Source organism: Corvus moneduloides, chromosome 29 (assembly GCF_009650955.1).
Source record: "Corvus moneduloides isolate bCorMon1 chromosome 29, bCorMon1.pri, whole genome shotgun sequence".
NCBI lineage: Eukaryota > Metazoa > Chordata > Aves > Passeriformes > Corvidae > Corvus > Corvus moneduloides.
The window spans coordinates 2,169,327-2,184,943 of NC_045504.1; the positions used below are offsets into that span (position 1 = coordinate 2,169,327).

The window sequence follows — 15,617 nt, forward strand, 5'->3', positions numbered from 1 at the left end:
CATCCATTCCCAGTGCTTTTCTCCCAACCCACCGACCTCTTCCTTTGGGAATTCCTGTTCCTGTGGGTCAGATCCTGACCCTGGCTGTGTTTTCCAGGGAAGAGCTCCTTGGCTGTGTTTTCCGTGTTTTCCAGGGAAGAGCTCCCTGGCAGTGCCGGATCCGTGTCAGATCCTGACCCCTGGCTGTGTTTTCCAGGGAAGAGCTCCCTGGCAGTGCCGGATCCGTGTCAGATCCTGACCCTGGCTGTGTTTTCCAGGGAAGAGCTCCCTGGCAGTGCCGGATCCGTGTCAGATCCTGACCCCTGGCTGTGTTTTCCAGGGAAGAGCTCCCTGGCAGTGCCGGATCCGTGTCAGATCTTGACCCCTGGCTGTGTTTTCCAGGGAAGAGCTCCCTGGCAGTGCCGGATCCGTGTCAGATCCTGACCCTGGCTGTGTTTTCCAGGGAAGAGCTCCCTGGCAGTGCCGGATCCATGTCAGATCCTGACCCCTGGCTGTGTTTTCCAGGGAAGAGCTCCCTGGCAGTGCCGGATCCGTGTCAGATCCTGACCCTGGCTGTGTTTTCCAGGGAAGAGCTCCCTGGCAGTGCCAGATCCATGTCAGATCCTGACCCCTGGCTGTGTTTTCCAGGGAAGAGCTCCCTGGCAGTGCCAGATCCATGTCAGATCCTGACCCTGGCTGTGTTTTCCAGGGAAGAGCTCCCTGGCAGTGCCGGATCCGTGTCAGATCCTGACCCCTGGCTGTGTTTTCCAGGGAAGAGCTCCCTGGCAGTGCCGGATCCGTGTCAGATCCTGACCCCTGGCTGTGTTTTCCAGGGAAGAGCTCCCTGGCAGTGCCGGATCCGTGTCAGATCCTGACCCTGGCTGTGTTTTCCAGGGAAGAGCTCCCTGGCAGTGCCGGATCCGTGTCAGATCCTGACCCCTGGCTGTGTTTTCCAGGGAAGAGCTCCCTGGCAGTGCCGGATCCGTGTCAGATCCTGACCCCTGGCTGTGTTTTCCAGGGAAGAGCTCCCTGGCAGTGCCGGATCCGTGTCAGATCCTGACCCCTGGCTGTGTTTTCCAGGGAAGAGCTCCCTGGCAGTGCCGGATCCATGTCAGATCCTGACCCCTGGCTGTGTTTTCCAGGGAAGAGCTCCCTGGCAGTGCCGGATCCGTGTCAGATCCTGACCCTGGCTGTGTTTTCCAGGGAAGAGCTCCCTGGCAGTGCCGGATCCGTGTCAGATCCTGACCCCTGGCTGTGTTTTCCAGGGAAGAGCTCCCTGGCAGTGCCAGATCCGTGTCAGATCCTGACCCTGGCTGTGTTTTCCAGGGAAGAGCTCCCTGGCAGTGCCAGATCCATGTCAGATCCTGACCCCTGGCTGTGTTTTCCAGGGAAGAGCTCCCTGGCAGTGCCGGATCCGTGTCAGATCCTGACCCTGGCTGTGTTTTCCAGGGAAGAGCTCCCTGGCAGTGCCAGATCCGTGTCAGATCTTGACCCCTGGCTGTGTTTTCCAGGGAAGAGCTCCCTGGCAGTGCCGGATCCGTGTCAGATCCTGACCCTGGCTGTGTTTTCCAGGGAAGAGCTCCCTGGCAGTGCCGGATCCATGTCAGATCCTGACCCCTGGCTGTGTTTTCCAGGGAAGAGCTCCCTGGCAGTGCCGGATCCGTGTCAGATCCTGACCCCTGGCTGTGTTTTCCAGGGAAGAGCTCCCTGGCAGTGCCGGATCCGTGTCAGATCCTGACCCTGGCTGTGTTTTCCAGGGAAGAGCTCCCTGGCAGTGCCGGATCCGTGTCAGATCCTGACCCCTGGCTGTGTTTTCCAGGGAAGAGCTCCCTGGCAGTGCCGGATCCATGTCAGATCCTGACCCCTGGCTGTGTTTTCCAGGGAAGAGCTCCCTGGCAGTGCCAGATCCATGTCAGATCCTGACCCCTGGCTGTGTTTTCCAGGGAAGAGCTCCCTGGCAGTGCCGGATCCATGTCAGATCCTGACCCCTGGCTGTGTTTTCCAGGGAAGAGCTCCCTGGCAGTGCCGGATCCGTGTCAGATCCTGACCCCTGGCTGTGTTTTCCAGGGAAGAGCTCCCTGGCAGTGCCAGATCCATGTCAGATCCTGACCCCTGGCTGTGTTTTCCAGGGAAGAGCTCCCTGGCAGTGCCGGATCCGTGTCAGATCCTGACCCTGGCTGTGTTTTCCAGGGAAGAGCTCCCTGGCAGTGCCGGATCCGTGTCAGATCTTGACCCCTGGCTGTGTTTTCCAGGGAAGAGCTCCCTGGCAGTGCCGGATCCGTGTCAGATCCTGACCCTGGCTGTGTTTTCCAGGGAAGAGCTCCCTGGCAGTGCCGGATCCATGTCAGATCCTGACCCTGGCTGTGTTTTCCAGGGAAGAGCTCCCTGGCAGTGCCGGATCCATGTCAGATCCTGACCCCTGGCTGTGTTTTCCAGGGAAGAGCTCCCTGGCAGTGCCGGATCCGTGTCAGATCCTGACCCTGGCTGTGTTTTCCAGGGAAGAGCTCCCTGGCAGTGCCGGATCCGTGTCAGATCCTGACCCTGGCTGTGTTTTCCAGGGAAGAGCTCCCTGGCAGTGCCGGATCCATGTCAGATCCTGACCCCTGGCTGTGTTTTCCAGGGAAGAGCTCCCTGGCAGTGCCAGATCCATGTCAGATCCTGACCCTGGCTGTGTTTTCCAGGGAAGAGCTCCCTGGCAGTGCCGGATCCGTGTCAGATCCTGACCCCTGGCTGTGTTTTCCAGGGAAGAGCTCCCTGGCAGTGCCGGATCCGTGTCAGATCCTGACCCTGGCTGTGTTTTCCAGGGAAGAGCTCCCTGGCAGTGCCGGATCCATGTCAGATCCTGACCCCTGGCTGTGTTTTCCAGGGAAGAGCTCCCTGGCAGTGCCGGATCCGTGTCAGATCCTGACCCCTGGCTGTGTTTTCCAGGGAAGAGCTCCCTGGCAGTGCCGGATCCGTGTCAGATCCTGACCCTGGCTGTGTTTTCCAGGGAAGAGCTCCCTGGCAGTGCCGGATCCATGTCAGATCCTGACCCTGGCTGTGTTTTCCAGGGAAGAGCTCCCTGGCAGTGCCGGATCCGTGTCAGATCCTGACCCCTGGCTGTGTTTTCCAGGGAAGAGCTCCCTGGCAGTGCCGGATCCGTGTCAGATCCTGACCCCTGGCTGTGTTTTCCAGGGAAGAGCTCCCTGGCAGTGCCAGATCCATGTCAGATCCTGACCCCTGGCTGTGTTTTCCAGGGAAGAGCTCCCTGGCAGTGCCGGATCCGTGTCAGATCCTGACCCTGGCTGTGTTTTCCAGGGAAGAGCTCCCTGGCAGTGCCGGATCCGTGTCAGATCCTGACCCCTGGCTGTGTTTTCCAGGGAAGAGCTCCCTGGCAGTGCCGGATCCGTGTCAGATCCTGACCCTGGCTGTGTTTTCCAGGGAAGAGCTCCCTGGCAGTGCCGGATCCGTGTCAGATCCTGACCCCTGGCTGTGTTTTCCAGGGAAGAGCTCCCTGGCTGTGTTTTCCAGGGAAGAGCTCCCTGGCAGTGCCAGATCCGTGCCAGATCCTGACCCTTGGCTGTGTTCTCCGTGTTTTCCAGGGAAGAGCGCTCCGGCGGTGCCGCGCGTGGAGCCGTTCGTGTGCGCGCAGTGCCGCACGGATTTCACGCCGCACTGGAAGCAGGAGAAGGGCGGGCGGATCCTGTGCGAGCAGTGCCAGACCTCCAACCAGAAGAAGGCGCTCAAGGCCGAGCACACGAATCGCCTCAAGAACGCTTTCGTCAAGGCCCTGCAGCAGGAGCAGGTCGGGATCGCCGGGAACGGCCGGAATGGCACGGCACGGCCGGGAGCTGCAGCGCGTCCCGGTCGTTCCAAACGCCCGGCACGGCTCATCCCAAAGCACCCGGCACGGCCCCTTCCAGTTGGTTCATCCCATCTTGAACCATCCTAAACTACTCATCCCATCCCAAACTACTCATCCCATCCCATCCCATCCCATCCCATCCCATCCCATCCCATCCCATCCCAAACCATCCTAAGCTATTCATCCCATCCCAAACTATTCATCCCATCCCATCCCATCCCATCCCATCCTGCTCATCCCATCCAATCTCATCCCATCCCATCCCAAACCATCCTAAACTACTCATCCCATCCCAAACTACTCATCCCATCCCAAACTACTCATCCCATCCCATCCTGCTCATCCCATCCCATCCCATCCCATCCCATCCTGCTCATCCCATCCCATCCTGCTCATCCCATCCTGCTCATCCCAATCCACCCCATCCCATCCCATCCTGCTCATCCCATCCCATCCCAAACCATCCTAAACTATTCATCCCATCCCATCCTGCTCATCCCATCCCATCCCATCCCATCCCATCCCATCCTGCTCATTCCATCCCGTCCAATCTCATCCCATCCTGCTCATCCCATCCCATCCCATCCCATCCTAAACTATTCATCCCATCCCATCCTGCTCATCCCATCCCATCCTGCTCATCCCAATCCATCCCCTCCCATCCCATCCCATCCCATCCTGCTCATCCCATCCCATCCCATCCCATCCTAAACTATTCATCCCATCCCATCCTGCTCATCCCATCCCATCCTGCTCATCCCAATCCATCCCATCCCATCCCATCCCATCCCATCCTATCCCATCCCATCCTATCCCATCCCACTCATCCCATCCCATCCCATCCCATCCCACCCCATCCCATCCCGCTCATCCCATCCCATCCCATCCCACCCCATCCCACATCTCCACCCACATTTTCCATGATCCTGGAATTTGGCTGCTCCGTGGGGATGCCCAGCTTGCCACGTGGCTTTTCCAATGTCCGGAGATTCTGGAGCATTCCATTCCCTTCATGCAGTTCCCCCTGGATTTCCCCCAGGGCAGGCCGGGCGCAGCTTTTCCCCCTTTCCCCCGCTTTTCCCTTCCCTCTGGAAGCCGCTCATCCCTGTTTTTCCCTCGGGAAGCTGCTTTTCCATGTGCTGGGCTGTTTGTGGGAGGAGGATTTGCTGCATTCCTGGAATAAATGAGGGCTGGAGGGGAAAACAACCCAGAATCACCGGGTTTGGGGCATAAAACCCCTGAATCCGAGCTGGAATCGGGGCAGTGGGAATGGGATGTGTGCTGGGAAGGGAGAGGAGCCTGCGGGGCTGTCCTGGCTCCGAGGGGAGCGCGTTCCTATGGGATTGAGCGGCTCGGCGTTCCCGTGGGATTGAGCGGCTCGGCAATCCCATGGGATTGAGCAGGTTGGCATTCCATGGGATTGAGTGGGTTGGCATTCCATGGGATTGAGCGTTTTGGCAATCCCGTGGGATTGAGCGGGTTGGCATTCCATGGGATTGAGCGTTTTGGCAATCCCATGGGATTGAGCGGCTCGGCAATCCCATGGGATTGAGCAGGTTGGCATTCCATGGGATGGAGTGGGTTGGTGTTCCCATGGGATTGAGCACCTCTGCATTCCATGGGATTGAGCACCTCTGCATTCCATGGGATTGAGCGGCTCGGTGTTCCCATGGGATTCAGTGGGTTGGCAATCCCATGGGATTGAGCGGGTTGGCATTCCATGGGATTGAGCGGCTCGGCATTCCATGGGATTGAGCGTTTTGGCAATGCCATGGGATTGAGTGGCTCGACATTCCCATGGGATTGAGCGGGTTGGCATTCCATGGGATTGAGCGTTTTGGCAATCCCATGGGATTGAGCGGCTCAGCATTCCATGGGATTGAGCGGCTCGGCGTTCCTGGCGCAGGAGATCGAGCAGCGGCTGCAGCAGCAGGCGGCCCTGTCCCCCACGGCCGCGCCCGCCGTGCCCAGCGTCGGCAAACAGGACGGGATCCTGCGGCACCACACGCTCCGGCAGGTGGGATCCGTGGGATGGGATGGGATCCATGGGATGGGATCCATGGGATTGGATGGGACTGTTGGGATGGGATGGGATGGGACTGTTGGGATGGGATGGGATGGGATGGGACTGTTGGGATGGGATGAGATCCATGGGATGGGATCTATGGGATGGGATCCATGGGCTGGGATGGGATCCATGGGATGTGACTGTTGGGATGGGATGGGACCCATGGGATGGGATGGGATGGGACTGTTGGGATGGGATGGGATCCATGGGATGGGATCTATGGGATGGGACCCATGGGATGGGATGGGATCCATGGGATGTGGCTGTTGGGATGGGATGGGACCCATGGGATGGGATGGGATCCATGGGATGTGACTGTTGGGATGGGATGGGATCCATGGGATGAGGGAGATGGGATGTGACTGTTGGGATGGGATGAGATCCATGGGATGAGGGGGATGGGATGGGACTGTTGGGATGGGATGAGATCCATGGGATGGGATCTATGGGATGGGACCCATGGGATGGGATGGAATCCATGGGATGGGATCCATGGGATGTGACTGTTGGGATGGGATGGAATCCATGGGATGGGATCCATGGGATGTGACTGTTGGGATGGGATGGAATCCATGGGATGGGATCCATGGGATGTGACTGTTGGGATGGGATGGGATCCATGGGATGGGATCATGGGGGTGGAGCAGGATGGCCGCCCTTTCTCCCCCTTCCTGCCAATCCCAACGCCTCCCGTGTCCGTGTCCGTGTCCGTGTCCGGCCCCGCAGGCCCCGCAGCCCCAGAGCAGCCTCCAGCGCGGAATTCCCACCTCCGCCCGCTCCATGCTGTCCAACTTTGCCCAGGCCCCGCAGCTCTCCGTGGCAGGAGGGCTCCTGGGAATGCCAGGTACGGGCTGGGATCCATGGGATGGGATGGGATGGGATCCATGGGGTGGGATCCATGGGATGGGATTGGATCCATGGGGGGGGTCCATGGGATGGGATGGGATGGGACGGGATCCATGGGGTGGGATCCATGGGATGGGGTGGGGTCCATGGGGTGGGATCCATGGGATGGGATGGGATCCATGGGGTGGGGTCCATGGGATGGGATGGGATGGGATCCATGGGGTGGGATCCATGGGATGGGATCCATGGGGTGGGGTCCATGGGATGGGATGGGATCCATGGGGTGGGGTCCATGGGATGGGATGGGATGGGATGGGATGGGATGGGATGGGATGAGCAGCATGGGACAGATCAGGCCACGCCCACTGGATTTCCAGGCCGAATTTGGGAATTCCCACCCTGTGGGATCCATGTGGGATCTGAGGGATCTGTGTGGGATCCATGGATCCACGGAGTGCTTAGGGTCCATGGAGGATCTGTGGGATCCGTGTGGGCTCTGTGGGATCCGTGGGGGATCCGTGTGGGCTCTGTGGGATCTGTGGGGTCTGTGGGATCTGTGGGGTCTGTGGGATCTGTGGGATCCGTGTGGGGTCTGTGGGATCAGTGTGGGATCTGTGGGATCCGTGGGATCCGTGGGGGATCCATGTGGGCTCTGTGGGATCTGTGTGGGCTCTGTGGGATCCGTGTGGGATCTGAGGGATCTGTGTGGGATCTGAGGGATCTTTGTGGGATCTGAGGGATCTGTGTGGGCTTTGTGGGATCCGTGTGGGCTCTGAGGGATCCGTATGGGGTCTGTGGGATCCGTGTGGGGTCTGTGGGGATCCATGGGGGATCTGTGGGATCCTTGTGGGCTCTGTGGGATCCGTGTGGGCTCTGAGGGATCCTTGTGGGCTCTGTGGGATCCGTGTGGGCTCTGTGGGATCCGTGTGGGCTCTGAGGGATCCGTGGGGGATCCATGTGAGCTCTGTGGGATCCGTGTAGGCTCTGTGGGATCCTGTGGGCTCTGAGGGATCCGTGTGGGCTCTGTGGGATCCGTGTGGGCTCTGAGGGATCCGCGGGGGATCCATGTGGGATCCGCGGGGTGCCGAGGCTCCGTGCTTTCCAGGAGTGAACATCGCGTACCTGAACGCCGGCATCGGGGGCCACAAAGCGTCCAGCCTGGCGGACCGGCAGCGGGAATACCTGCTGGATATGATCCCGCCCCGCTCCATATCCCAGTCCATCAGCGGACAGAAATAGCCCCGGCTGCCCCCCCCCCCGCCCCTTCACCCCTTCCCACCGGGCCATACTGGGCCGTACTGGGCCCTACTGGGCCCTACTGGTGCCTCCGCTCCCGGGGAGAAACAGACCGCGAGAAACCAAGAGAAACAAACGGCAAACATGGAGAAAAAAACAACGACGACAACAACGACAAAACCACCAAACAGACAAAAGAAACATTTCAAACGGCCGCCTGTCCCCTTCCCAGCCCGAAATTCCTTGGGTTTTCCAGGCCGGGATTGCTCCCCGCGGCCGGAGCAGCCCCGGCCCCGCTGGTTTTGTAACGCCGCCGCTTCCTCCTTGTGTTGTGGGTTGGTTTTTTTGCCCCTTTTTTCCTTCTTTTCCAGCCCCCCTCTTCTCTCTCTCCCTTCGCTCCATGGATGGTTAAAGCTTTTGTATCCCTTTTCCAGAGACTTTGGCAAGGGCACCTTCCCGAATTCCCGAAGAATTCCCCTGGGGAGGGGCGGGTGAGGGGGTGGGGAGAGATTTTGGGGGCGGCCTGTGCTGATTCTGGGGGGAATTGGGGGGTGCCTGAGAGGGGATGAGGGGGGGAGCTCCGATCCCAGGGGGTCAATCCCATTGGGATCTGATCCTGGGGGGAAAATCCCATTGGGATCCGTTCCCGGGCTTGGTAAATCCCATTGGAATCTGATCCTGGAGGGTCAATCCCGCTGGGATCCCATCCCGGGGGGGTAAATCCCGCTGGGATCCGATCCTGGGGGGTAAATCCTGCTGGGATCTGATCCTGAGGGATAAATCCCATTGGGATCTGATCCTGGGGGGTAAATCCTGCTGGGATCTGATCTGGGGGCTAAATCCCATTGGGATCTGATCCTGGGGGGTAAATCCTGCTGGGATCCGATCCCGGGGGATAAATCCTGCTGGGATCTGATCCTTAGGGGTAAATCCCACTGGGATCTGATCCTGGGGGGTAAATCCTGCTGGGATCCAATCCCGGGGGATAAATCCTGCTGGGATCTGATCCTTAGGGGTAAATCCCACTGGGATCTGATCCTGGGGGGTAAATCCTGCTGGGATCCAATCCCGGGGGATAAATCCTGCTGGGATCTGATCCTTAGGGGTAAATCCCACTGGGATCCGATCCTGGGGTTGGTAAATCCTGCTGGGATCCAATCCCGGGGGATAAATCCTGCTGGGATCTGATCCTTAGGGGTAAATCCCACTGGGATCCGATCCTGGGGTTGGTAAATCCCGCTGGGATCCGATCCCGGGGTGTCACCTCAGCCCCGCAGGAGGATCCCGGAGCCGATCCCGATCCCCCGATCCCAATCCCGATGTCCCTGCGGGTGACAGACCCGGCCCAGGAGCCTCTCAGAGGGGTGGCCTGGGGGGGGAGGGTCCCCTCAATGTCCCCAGGGGTCCCTCGAGGTGGCCAGACCCCCCCTCCCCCACCCAGGGGTGTCCCCGTGAGAGGGGGGAGGGGAACGCGGCGGCTCCGGAGCGGTCAGAGGAGCGAAGGCGCGGCCAGGGCGGGTGAGTGACCCCAGAGCTGCCCCCGAATGTCCCCGAGGGGGTCTCAGTGTCCCCTTTGTCCCTGGGGGGGGTCCCGGTGTCCCCTCTGCCCCCAAGGTGGCATCAGGGGGGTCCCGGTGTCCCCTGTGTCCCTCAGGGGGTGGCACCGGGGGGGTCTCAGTGTCCCCTGTGCCCCGGGGGGGTCTCAGTGTCCCCTCTGCCCCCAAGGTGGCACCAGGGGGGTCCCGGTGTCCCCTTTGTCCCTGGGGGGGGTCCCGGTGTCCCCTGTGTTCCCTGGGGGGTCTCAGTGTCCCCTCTGCCCCCAAGGTGGCATCAGGGGGGTCTTGGTGTCCCCTCTGCCCCCGGAGATGGCACCAGGGGGGTCTCAGTGTCCCCTCTCTCCCCTGGGGGGTCCCGGTGTCCCCTTTGTCCCCCAGGGGGGTCCCGGTGTCCCCTCTGCCCCCAGGGGTGGCACCAAGGGGGGGGGGTCCCGGTGTCCCCCGGGGGTGTCGAGGACAACCCAAAGCAAGAAAATGAGCCGCGAGAAAACGCTCGATTTGCACTTCAGCCTTCCCGAAATTCCCGGAATTCCCGAAATTTCCCCTTTTCCCCCCTTTTTTTTTTTAATGGTTTCAGTGAATTTTTTGGTCATTCCCCTTTCCCCCCCCTTTTTTTTGAGCCTTTCCCCAATTCCCGCTCCTCTCGTGCAATTCCCAAAAGGGGGGGGGGAGGGGCTTGGAATTCCCAAATCCCCCCTAAAATGGAGGGGGGAGCCCCCAACCCCGGAATTCAAAGGGGGGGGGGGGATGGGACCCCCACCCATCAATTTTAGGGGAGAGGGATCCCCCCCTCCCCTCCCCCTCCCCAAATTCAATGAGCACTTACCCCGAGGGGGGGGGGAGGGGAGGGATCCCCCAAAAATCCCGTGGGGTTTATCGGGTTTTTTGTGGGATTTTTGGGATTTATTCGGATTTTGGGGGTGGGGGGGGTGGGGGGGAGGATTTAATGGGGTTTTTTTAGCCAGAAATGGGCAATTTTGGGGTGTTTTCGTTGGCTTTGATCTTTTCCAGCTGTTCCACTCCCTTCCCCCCCTCCTTTCAATTCCCTCTTTCCCTCCCCAAAATCCCCCCCCAAATCCCATTTTCTCAAACCCCCCCCCCCCACCCCCCCGGGAGCACTTTGACAAATGGGGATTTTTTGGGGCTAAAACCTGCATTTTTGGGTTATTTTGGGGGTTTCTTTTCCTTTGAGGTGGGGGGGGTTTCATCCCCATCCCCCAAAATGCCGCCGTCCCTCCCCCCCCCACCCCCTCCCCCAGGGCCGAGTTTCACCGAGAAAACCAATTCAGAAAAAACCCCTAAAAAATGGGATTTTCACCCCAAAAATGGTGGGGAAAAAAAAAAAATCCCAAATCCAAGTGCAATAAGGGGGCTGGGGGGGGGGGGGGGGGGAGGGGCCGAATTTTTGGTGCTATAAATGAAATTTGGGGGGTGGGGGACACCCCTGGGAGGGGGGAGGGGGGGTCTCAGCCCCGGGGGCTGCGGGCAGTTCCCCCCCAAAAAATGACCCCAGACCCCCCCCCACCCCAAAAACGACTCCAAACCCATTCCCAGGATGGGGGGAGGGGACATTCCCAGCCCTCAAAATGATCCTGGACAGTTCCCCCCCCCCAAAAAAAAAAAAAAGACCCCAAACCTTTCGGGGAGCCCCGAGCAGTTCCCGACCTCCCCCCCCCCCAAAAAAAAAAATTGACTCCCCCAATCCTATAAAAAATAACCCCAAAGCCCTTCCCGGGATCCCAGGGTGGGGGATTTGGGATGGTTTGGGATGATTTGGGATGATTTGGGATTTGGATCCCGTCCCCCCCACCCCCGCTCCAGCACAGGTTTATCCCTATTTTTATTATTATTATTATTATAATTATTATTATTTTTGGCTTGCCCCCCTCCCCCGTCCCCCTCCTCCCCTTCCCTTTCCAGGGCTGTGATATCCCAGAAAATTCCCTTTTTTTATTCCTGCCGCCTCCAAACTTCCGGATTTTTCCCGCTTTTTTTCCGGCTAGGGGTAGCTCCGCTTGTGAAAACGCTTTTTTGGGGGGTTTCTTTTATTTTTTTGGGGGAGGGAGGGGGTTTTTTTTTTGGTTTTATTTTTTTGGTTTCCTCCAAAGGCGTATCCCCATTCCCATCCCCCAATTCCCGAAGAATTCCCGAATTCCCGTTCGCTTCCGCTCTCGCTGCCGATATAACCAGGACTCATCCGTGTATATAAAACTGAGCTGTTTCTTGACAACATTAAAAAGGCGAAAAAAAAGAAAAAAAAGACAAAAAAAAAGGTTAAAAAAAAAACCGGAACAACAACAAAAAAACACCCGGAAAAATCACCAAAAAAAAAAAAAAAAAAAAAGTTCAAAAAGCCCCCTCCAAAAAAATCCCAGGAAAAAATCGAGAAAGAATCCAGAAAAATAATAATAAGAGGAAAGATTACAAAAAACCAATTTCTGAAAAGAAAAATTAAAAAAGAAAAATTAAGAAAAGCGAAATTAAAATAGAGAAATTAAAAAAATAGAAATTATAAAGGGAAAAATTAAAAGAAATTAAAAGAAGAAAAATTAAAAGAAGAAAAATTAGAAGATAAAATTTTAAAAAATAAAGATAAAAATTAAAAGATAAAAATTTGAAAAAGAAAAATTTAAATAAGAAAAATTAAAAAAAGAAAAATTTAAAAAAGAAAAATTTAAAAAAGAAAAATTTTAAAAAGAAAAATTTAAAAAAGAAAAATTTTAAAAAGAAAAATTTTAAAAAGAAAAATCCCCCCCCAAAAAAATCCAAAAAAAAGGGAAAAAATCTAAAAAAAAAAAAAAAAATTCCTGTACATTGTGTAGAAAAAAAGGAAAAAATCCCGAAAAAAACAAAAAAACCCAAGAAAACCGACGGAAAACCGGCAAAAAAAAAAAAAAAAAAAAAAAAAAAATTCCCGGGAATGCTCCGGGAAGGACCCGCGTGGGTGTTGTGGAAGTGTCACGTCCGTGTCGTGTGACCTCGTGTGTGTGACATGAACCGTGCAAGGAGCGGGGGGGGCGGGCACGGATTGGGGGGGGGAGGGTCGGGGGGGTGGGGGTTGGGATGGACGGATCCCGGCGGAATTCCAGGCTTGGGGAATTCCGCGCCTCCCCTCCCCCGTCCCCGGCCGCCCCCGCCGGCCCCGCTTCCCGGATTTCTGTGCCTTTCACGCAGCGGGGCGGCAGCGGGAGCCCCGGGGGGGCAGCGGGAGCCCCGGGGGGGCCGCGGGAGCCCCGGTCCTGTATTTGCACTGTTTTTATTCTGGATTGGCTTCCCGACAATACACGGCTCCAACAAGCGCGGCTGCGCCTCTTCCTCGCGCCGGGATGGGGCGGGACTGGGGAGGGGGACGGGGAGAGGGAGGGTGGCCTGGAATTGCAGGGGTTCGGCTCGAAATTGCAGGGGTTCGGCACGAAATTCCAGGGGTTCGGCTCGAAATCCCACCGTTTGTCTGAAATTCCACGATTTCAGCACGAAATTCCACGATTTCAGCTCGAAATTCCAGGGGTTCGGCACGAAATTCCAGGGGTTCGGCTCGAAGTTCCACCATTTCAGCCCGAAATTCCACCATTTCAGCACGAAATTCCAGGGGTTCAGCCCAAAATTCCACGATTTCAGCACGAGATTCTAGGGGTTCAGCCCAAAATTCCACGATTTCAGCACGAGATTCTAGGGGTTCAGCACGAAATTCCACCATTTCAGCTCGAAATTCCACGATTTCAGCACGAAATTCCACCATTTGTCTGAAATTCCAGCATTTCAGCCCGAAATTCCACGATTTCAGCACGAAATTCCTGGGTTTCAGCCCAAAATTCCAAGATTTCAGCCCAAAATTCCAGGGATTCAGCCCAAAATTCCACGATTTCAGCACGAAATTCCAGGGTTTCAGCCCAAAATTCCACTATTGCAGCACGAAATTCCAGGGTTTCAGCCCAAAATTCCACTATTGCAGCACGAAATTCCAGGGGTTCAGCCTGAAATTCCAGGGGTTCAGCTCGAAATTCCACCATTTGTCTGAAATTCCACCATTTCAGCCCAAAATTCCACCATTTCAGCTCGAAATTCCAGGGGTTCAGCACGAAATGCCACCATTTGTCTGAAATTCCAGCATTTCAGCCAAAATTCCAGGGTTTCAGCTCGAAATTCCACGATTTCAGCCCGAAATTCCAGGGTTTCAGCCAAAATTCCAGCACTTTGACCCATAATTAAAGGATTTCAGCCCAAAATTCCACTATTTCATCATGAAATTCCAGCATTTCAGCAAAAATTCCAGGGTTTCAGCCAAAATTCCAGGGTTTCAGCTCAAAATTCCATGATTTCAGCCCGAAATTCCAGTATTTGTCTGGAATTCCACGATTTCAGCCCAAAATTCCAGCATTTCAGCCAAAATTCCAGGGTTTCAGCCCAAAATTCCAGCATTTCAGCCCAAAATCCCAGCATTTCAGCCTAAAATACCACGATTTGTCTGAAATTCCACTGTTTCAGCCAAAATTCCGGGGTTTCAGCCCAAAATTCCACTATTTCAGCCCAAAATTCCAGCATTTCAGCCCAAAATTCCACTATTTCAGCCCATAATTAAGGATTTCAGCACGAAATTCCAGGGTTTCAGCCCGAAATTCCACAATTTCAGCACAAAATTCCACAATATCAGCCCAAATTCCAGGATTTCAGCCAAAATTCCAGGGTTTCAGCCCGAAATTCCACAATTTCAGCACAAAATTCCAGGATTTCAGCCCGAAATTCCATGATTTCAGCCCAAAATTCCACGATTTCAGCCCAAATTTGGGTTTCAGGAAAAAAAATCCGAAGCTTTAGGCCCAATTTGAGGCCGATTTGTGGGGTTTCGGTCCCGCTTTCCAGAGTTTTCCGGCCCAATTTCCCCCTCCGAGCCCCGCTCCGGAATTCCCATCCCAATTTACGGAATTTCTTCTGGATTCGGGCCAAACTTCGAGGATTCCGCCGCCGATTTCGGGGATTTCAGCCCCGATTTGCCGGATCTTCCCCCGCAGCTCCTGGATCCAGCCCCAAATCCGTGGATTCCATCCCCATTCCCAGGATTTCAGCCCCACCTCCAGGATTTCAATTCCCTTTTCCATCTTTCCGGCCAAATTTCGGGCATTTCGCTCCCTCTTTGGACCATTTCAGCCCCGATTTGCCGCGTTTTCCACCCAATTTCTGCCTCGGGCTGGGGGCGGGGGTGGAATTGGGGCTTCTTGCACAAATTCCAGGCGTTTCCCCCGGATTTTCCCCCTTTTCCATCGGCTTTGAGCTCCGGCCCGATGGAAAAGGGGGGGAGGGGAGCTGAGGACCCCTCCCCCACCACCACCCCAAATTTTTTGGAGAAAGGCTTCAAAAATAAAATTAATTAAAACTTTGCAATCGTGATTTCCTTGGGATGGAATCGCTCGTCGGGCTGGGAAATTGGGGGAGGGGCCCCCAAATCCAGGAGGATCCCCTTTTCCCCCGGATTTGGGGGTGCCAAGGACGAGATTTGCTACAAAACGAGTTTTATTTGCCTAAAAAAACCACCCCAAAATGGGGATTTTTTGGGTAAAAAGAGCCCCCGGAGGGGGAGGGGGGACAGGGATGGACGTGGGCGGCACCGGGGGGGACAGGATGGACACGGGGACCCCTGAGGACGTGGGGACCCCCGGGATGGATTTGGGGACCCTCTGGGATGGATTTGGGGACCCCCGGGATGGATTTGGGGACACCCCAAGCCCCCCCGGATGGACACGAGGGAACCCCCCAGGACACACGTGGGGACTCGCAGGACACCCGTGGGGGTCACGGGGGGCACAGGGTGGGCAAGGGGACCCCCAAAATGGACACGGGGAGCCCCAAAATGGACACGGGACCCCCAAAATGGACACGGGGAGCCCTGAAATGGACACGGGGAGCCCCAAAATGGACACGGGGAGCCCCGAAATGGACAGGGGGACCCCCGAAATGGACACGAGGAGCCCTAAAATGGACACGGGACCCCCCAAATAGACACGAGGACCCCCAAAATGGACACGGGGACCCCCAAAACGGACACGGGGAGCCCCAAAATGGACACGGGGACCCCTGAGGACGTGGGGACCCC

At 56.5% G+C, this 15,617-nt stretch overlaps 2 protein-coding genes and 1 long non-coding RNA gene across 5 annotated transcripts in view; all 3 read left to right on the forward strand.

Annotated features, from left to right (window-relative positions):
* The window catches only part of GATAD2B (GATA zinc finger domain containing 2B), a 35,051-nt gene extending 26,643 nt beyond the window's left edge, over window positions 1-8,408 (forward strand). For all 3 annotated transcript variants that reach the window (XM_032093157.1, XM_032093158.1, XM_032093156.1), the window contains exons 8-11: window positions 3,561-3,763; window positions 5,730-5,840; window positions 6,618-6,735; window positions 7,843-8,408. In XM_032093157.1, coding sequence (XP_031949048.1) covers window positions 3,561-3,763; window positions 5,730-5,840; window positions 6,618-6,735; window positions 7,843-7,976 — 566 coding nt within the window. In that variant the 3' untranslated portion in view covers window positions 7,977-8,408. The remainder of the gene's footprint in view (window positions 1-3,560; window positions 3,764-5,729; window positions 5,841-6,617; window positions 6,736-7,842) is intronic.
* A 126-nt stretch (window positions 8,409-8,534) lies between these two features.
* On the forward strand, window positions 8,535-9,515 carry LOC116436328. The gene is made up of 2 exons (XR_004236972.1): window positions 8,535-8,928; window positions 9,077-9,515. It is a non-coding gene; the product is annotated as an uncharacterized LOC116436328 (long non-coding RNA).
* Window positions 9,516-12,521: 3,006 nt separating this feature from the next.
* Window positions 12,522-14,846, forward strand: LOC116436352 (coiled-coil domain-containing protein 15-like). Its single transcript, XM_032093386.1, has 5 exons — window positions 12,522-13,048; window positions 13,217-13,529; window positions 13,651-13,700; window positions 13,804-13,864; window positions 14,192-14,846. Exons 1-5 carry the CDS (start codon window positions 12,522-12,524, stop codon window positions 14,342-14,344), a joined length of 1,104 nt encoding a protein of 367 aa, XP_031949277.1. The 3' UTR covers window positions 14,345-14,846.
* The last annotated feature ends 771 nt before the right edge of the window (window positions 14,847-15,617 follow it).

Bases quoted from the DNA above. Each gene is read 5' to 3' on its own strand.
- LOC116436352 (XM_032093386.1), top strand. From the start codon at position 12,522: ATGAACCGTGCAAGGAGCGGGGGGGGCGGGCACGGATTGGGGGGGGGA. The intron at 13,049-13,216 runs ATTCCAGGGGTT...GTTCAGCACGAA, and splicing joins TTCCAGGGGTTCGGCACGAA to ATTCCACCATTTCAGCTCGA. The intron at 13,701-13,803 runs GTTTCAGCCAAA...AAAAATTCCAGG, and splicing joins TTTCAGCCCGAAATTCCAGG to GTTTCAGCCAAAATTCCAGG.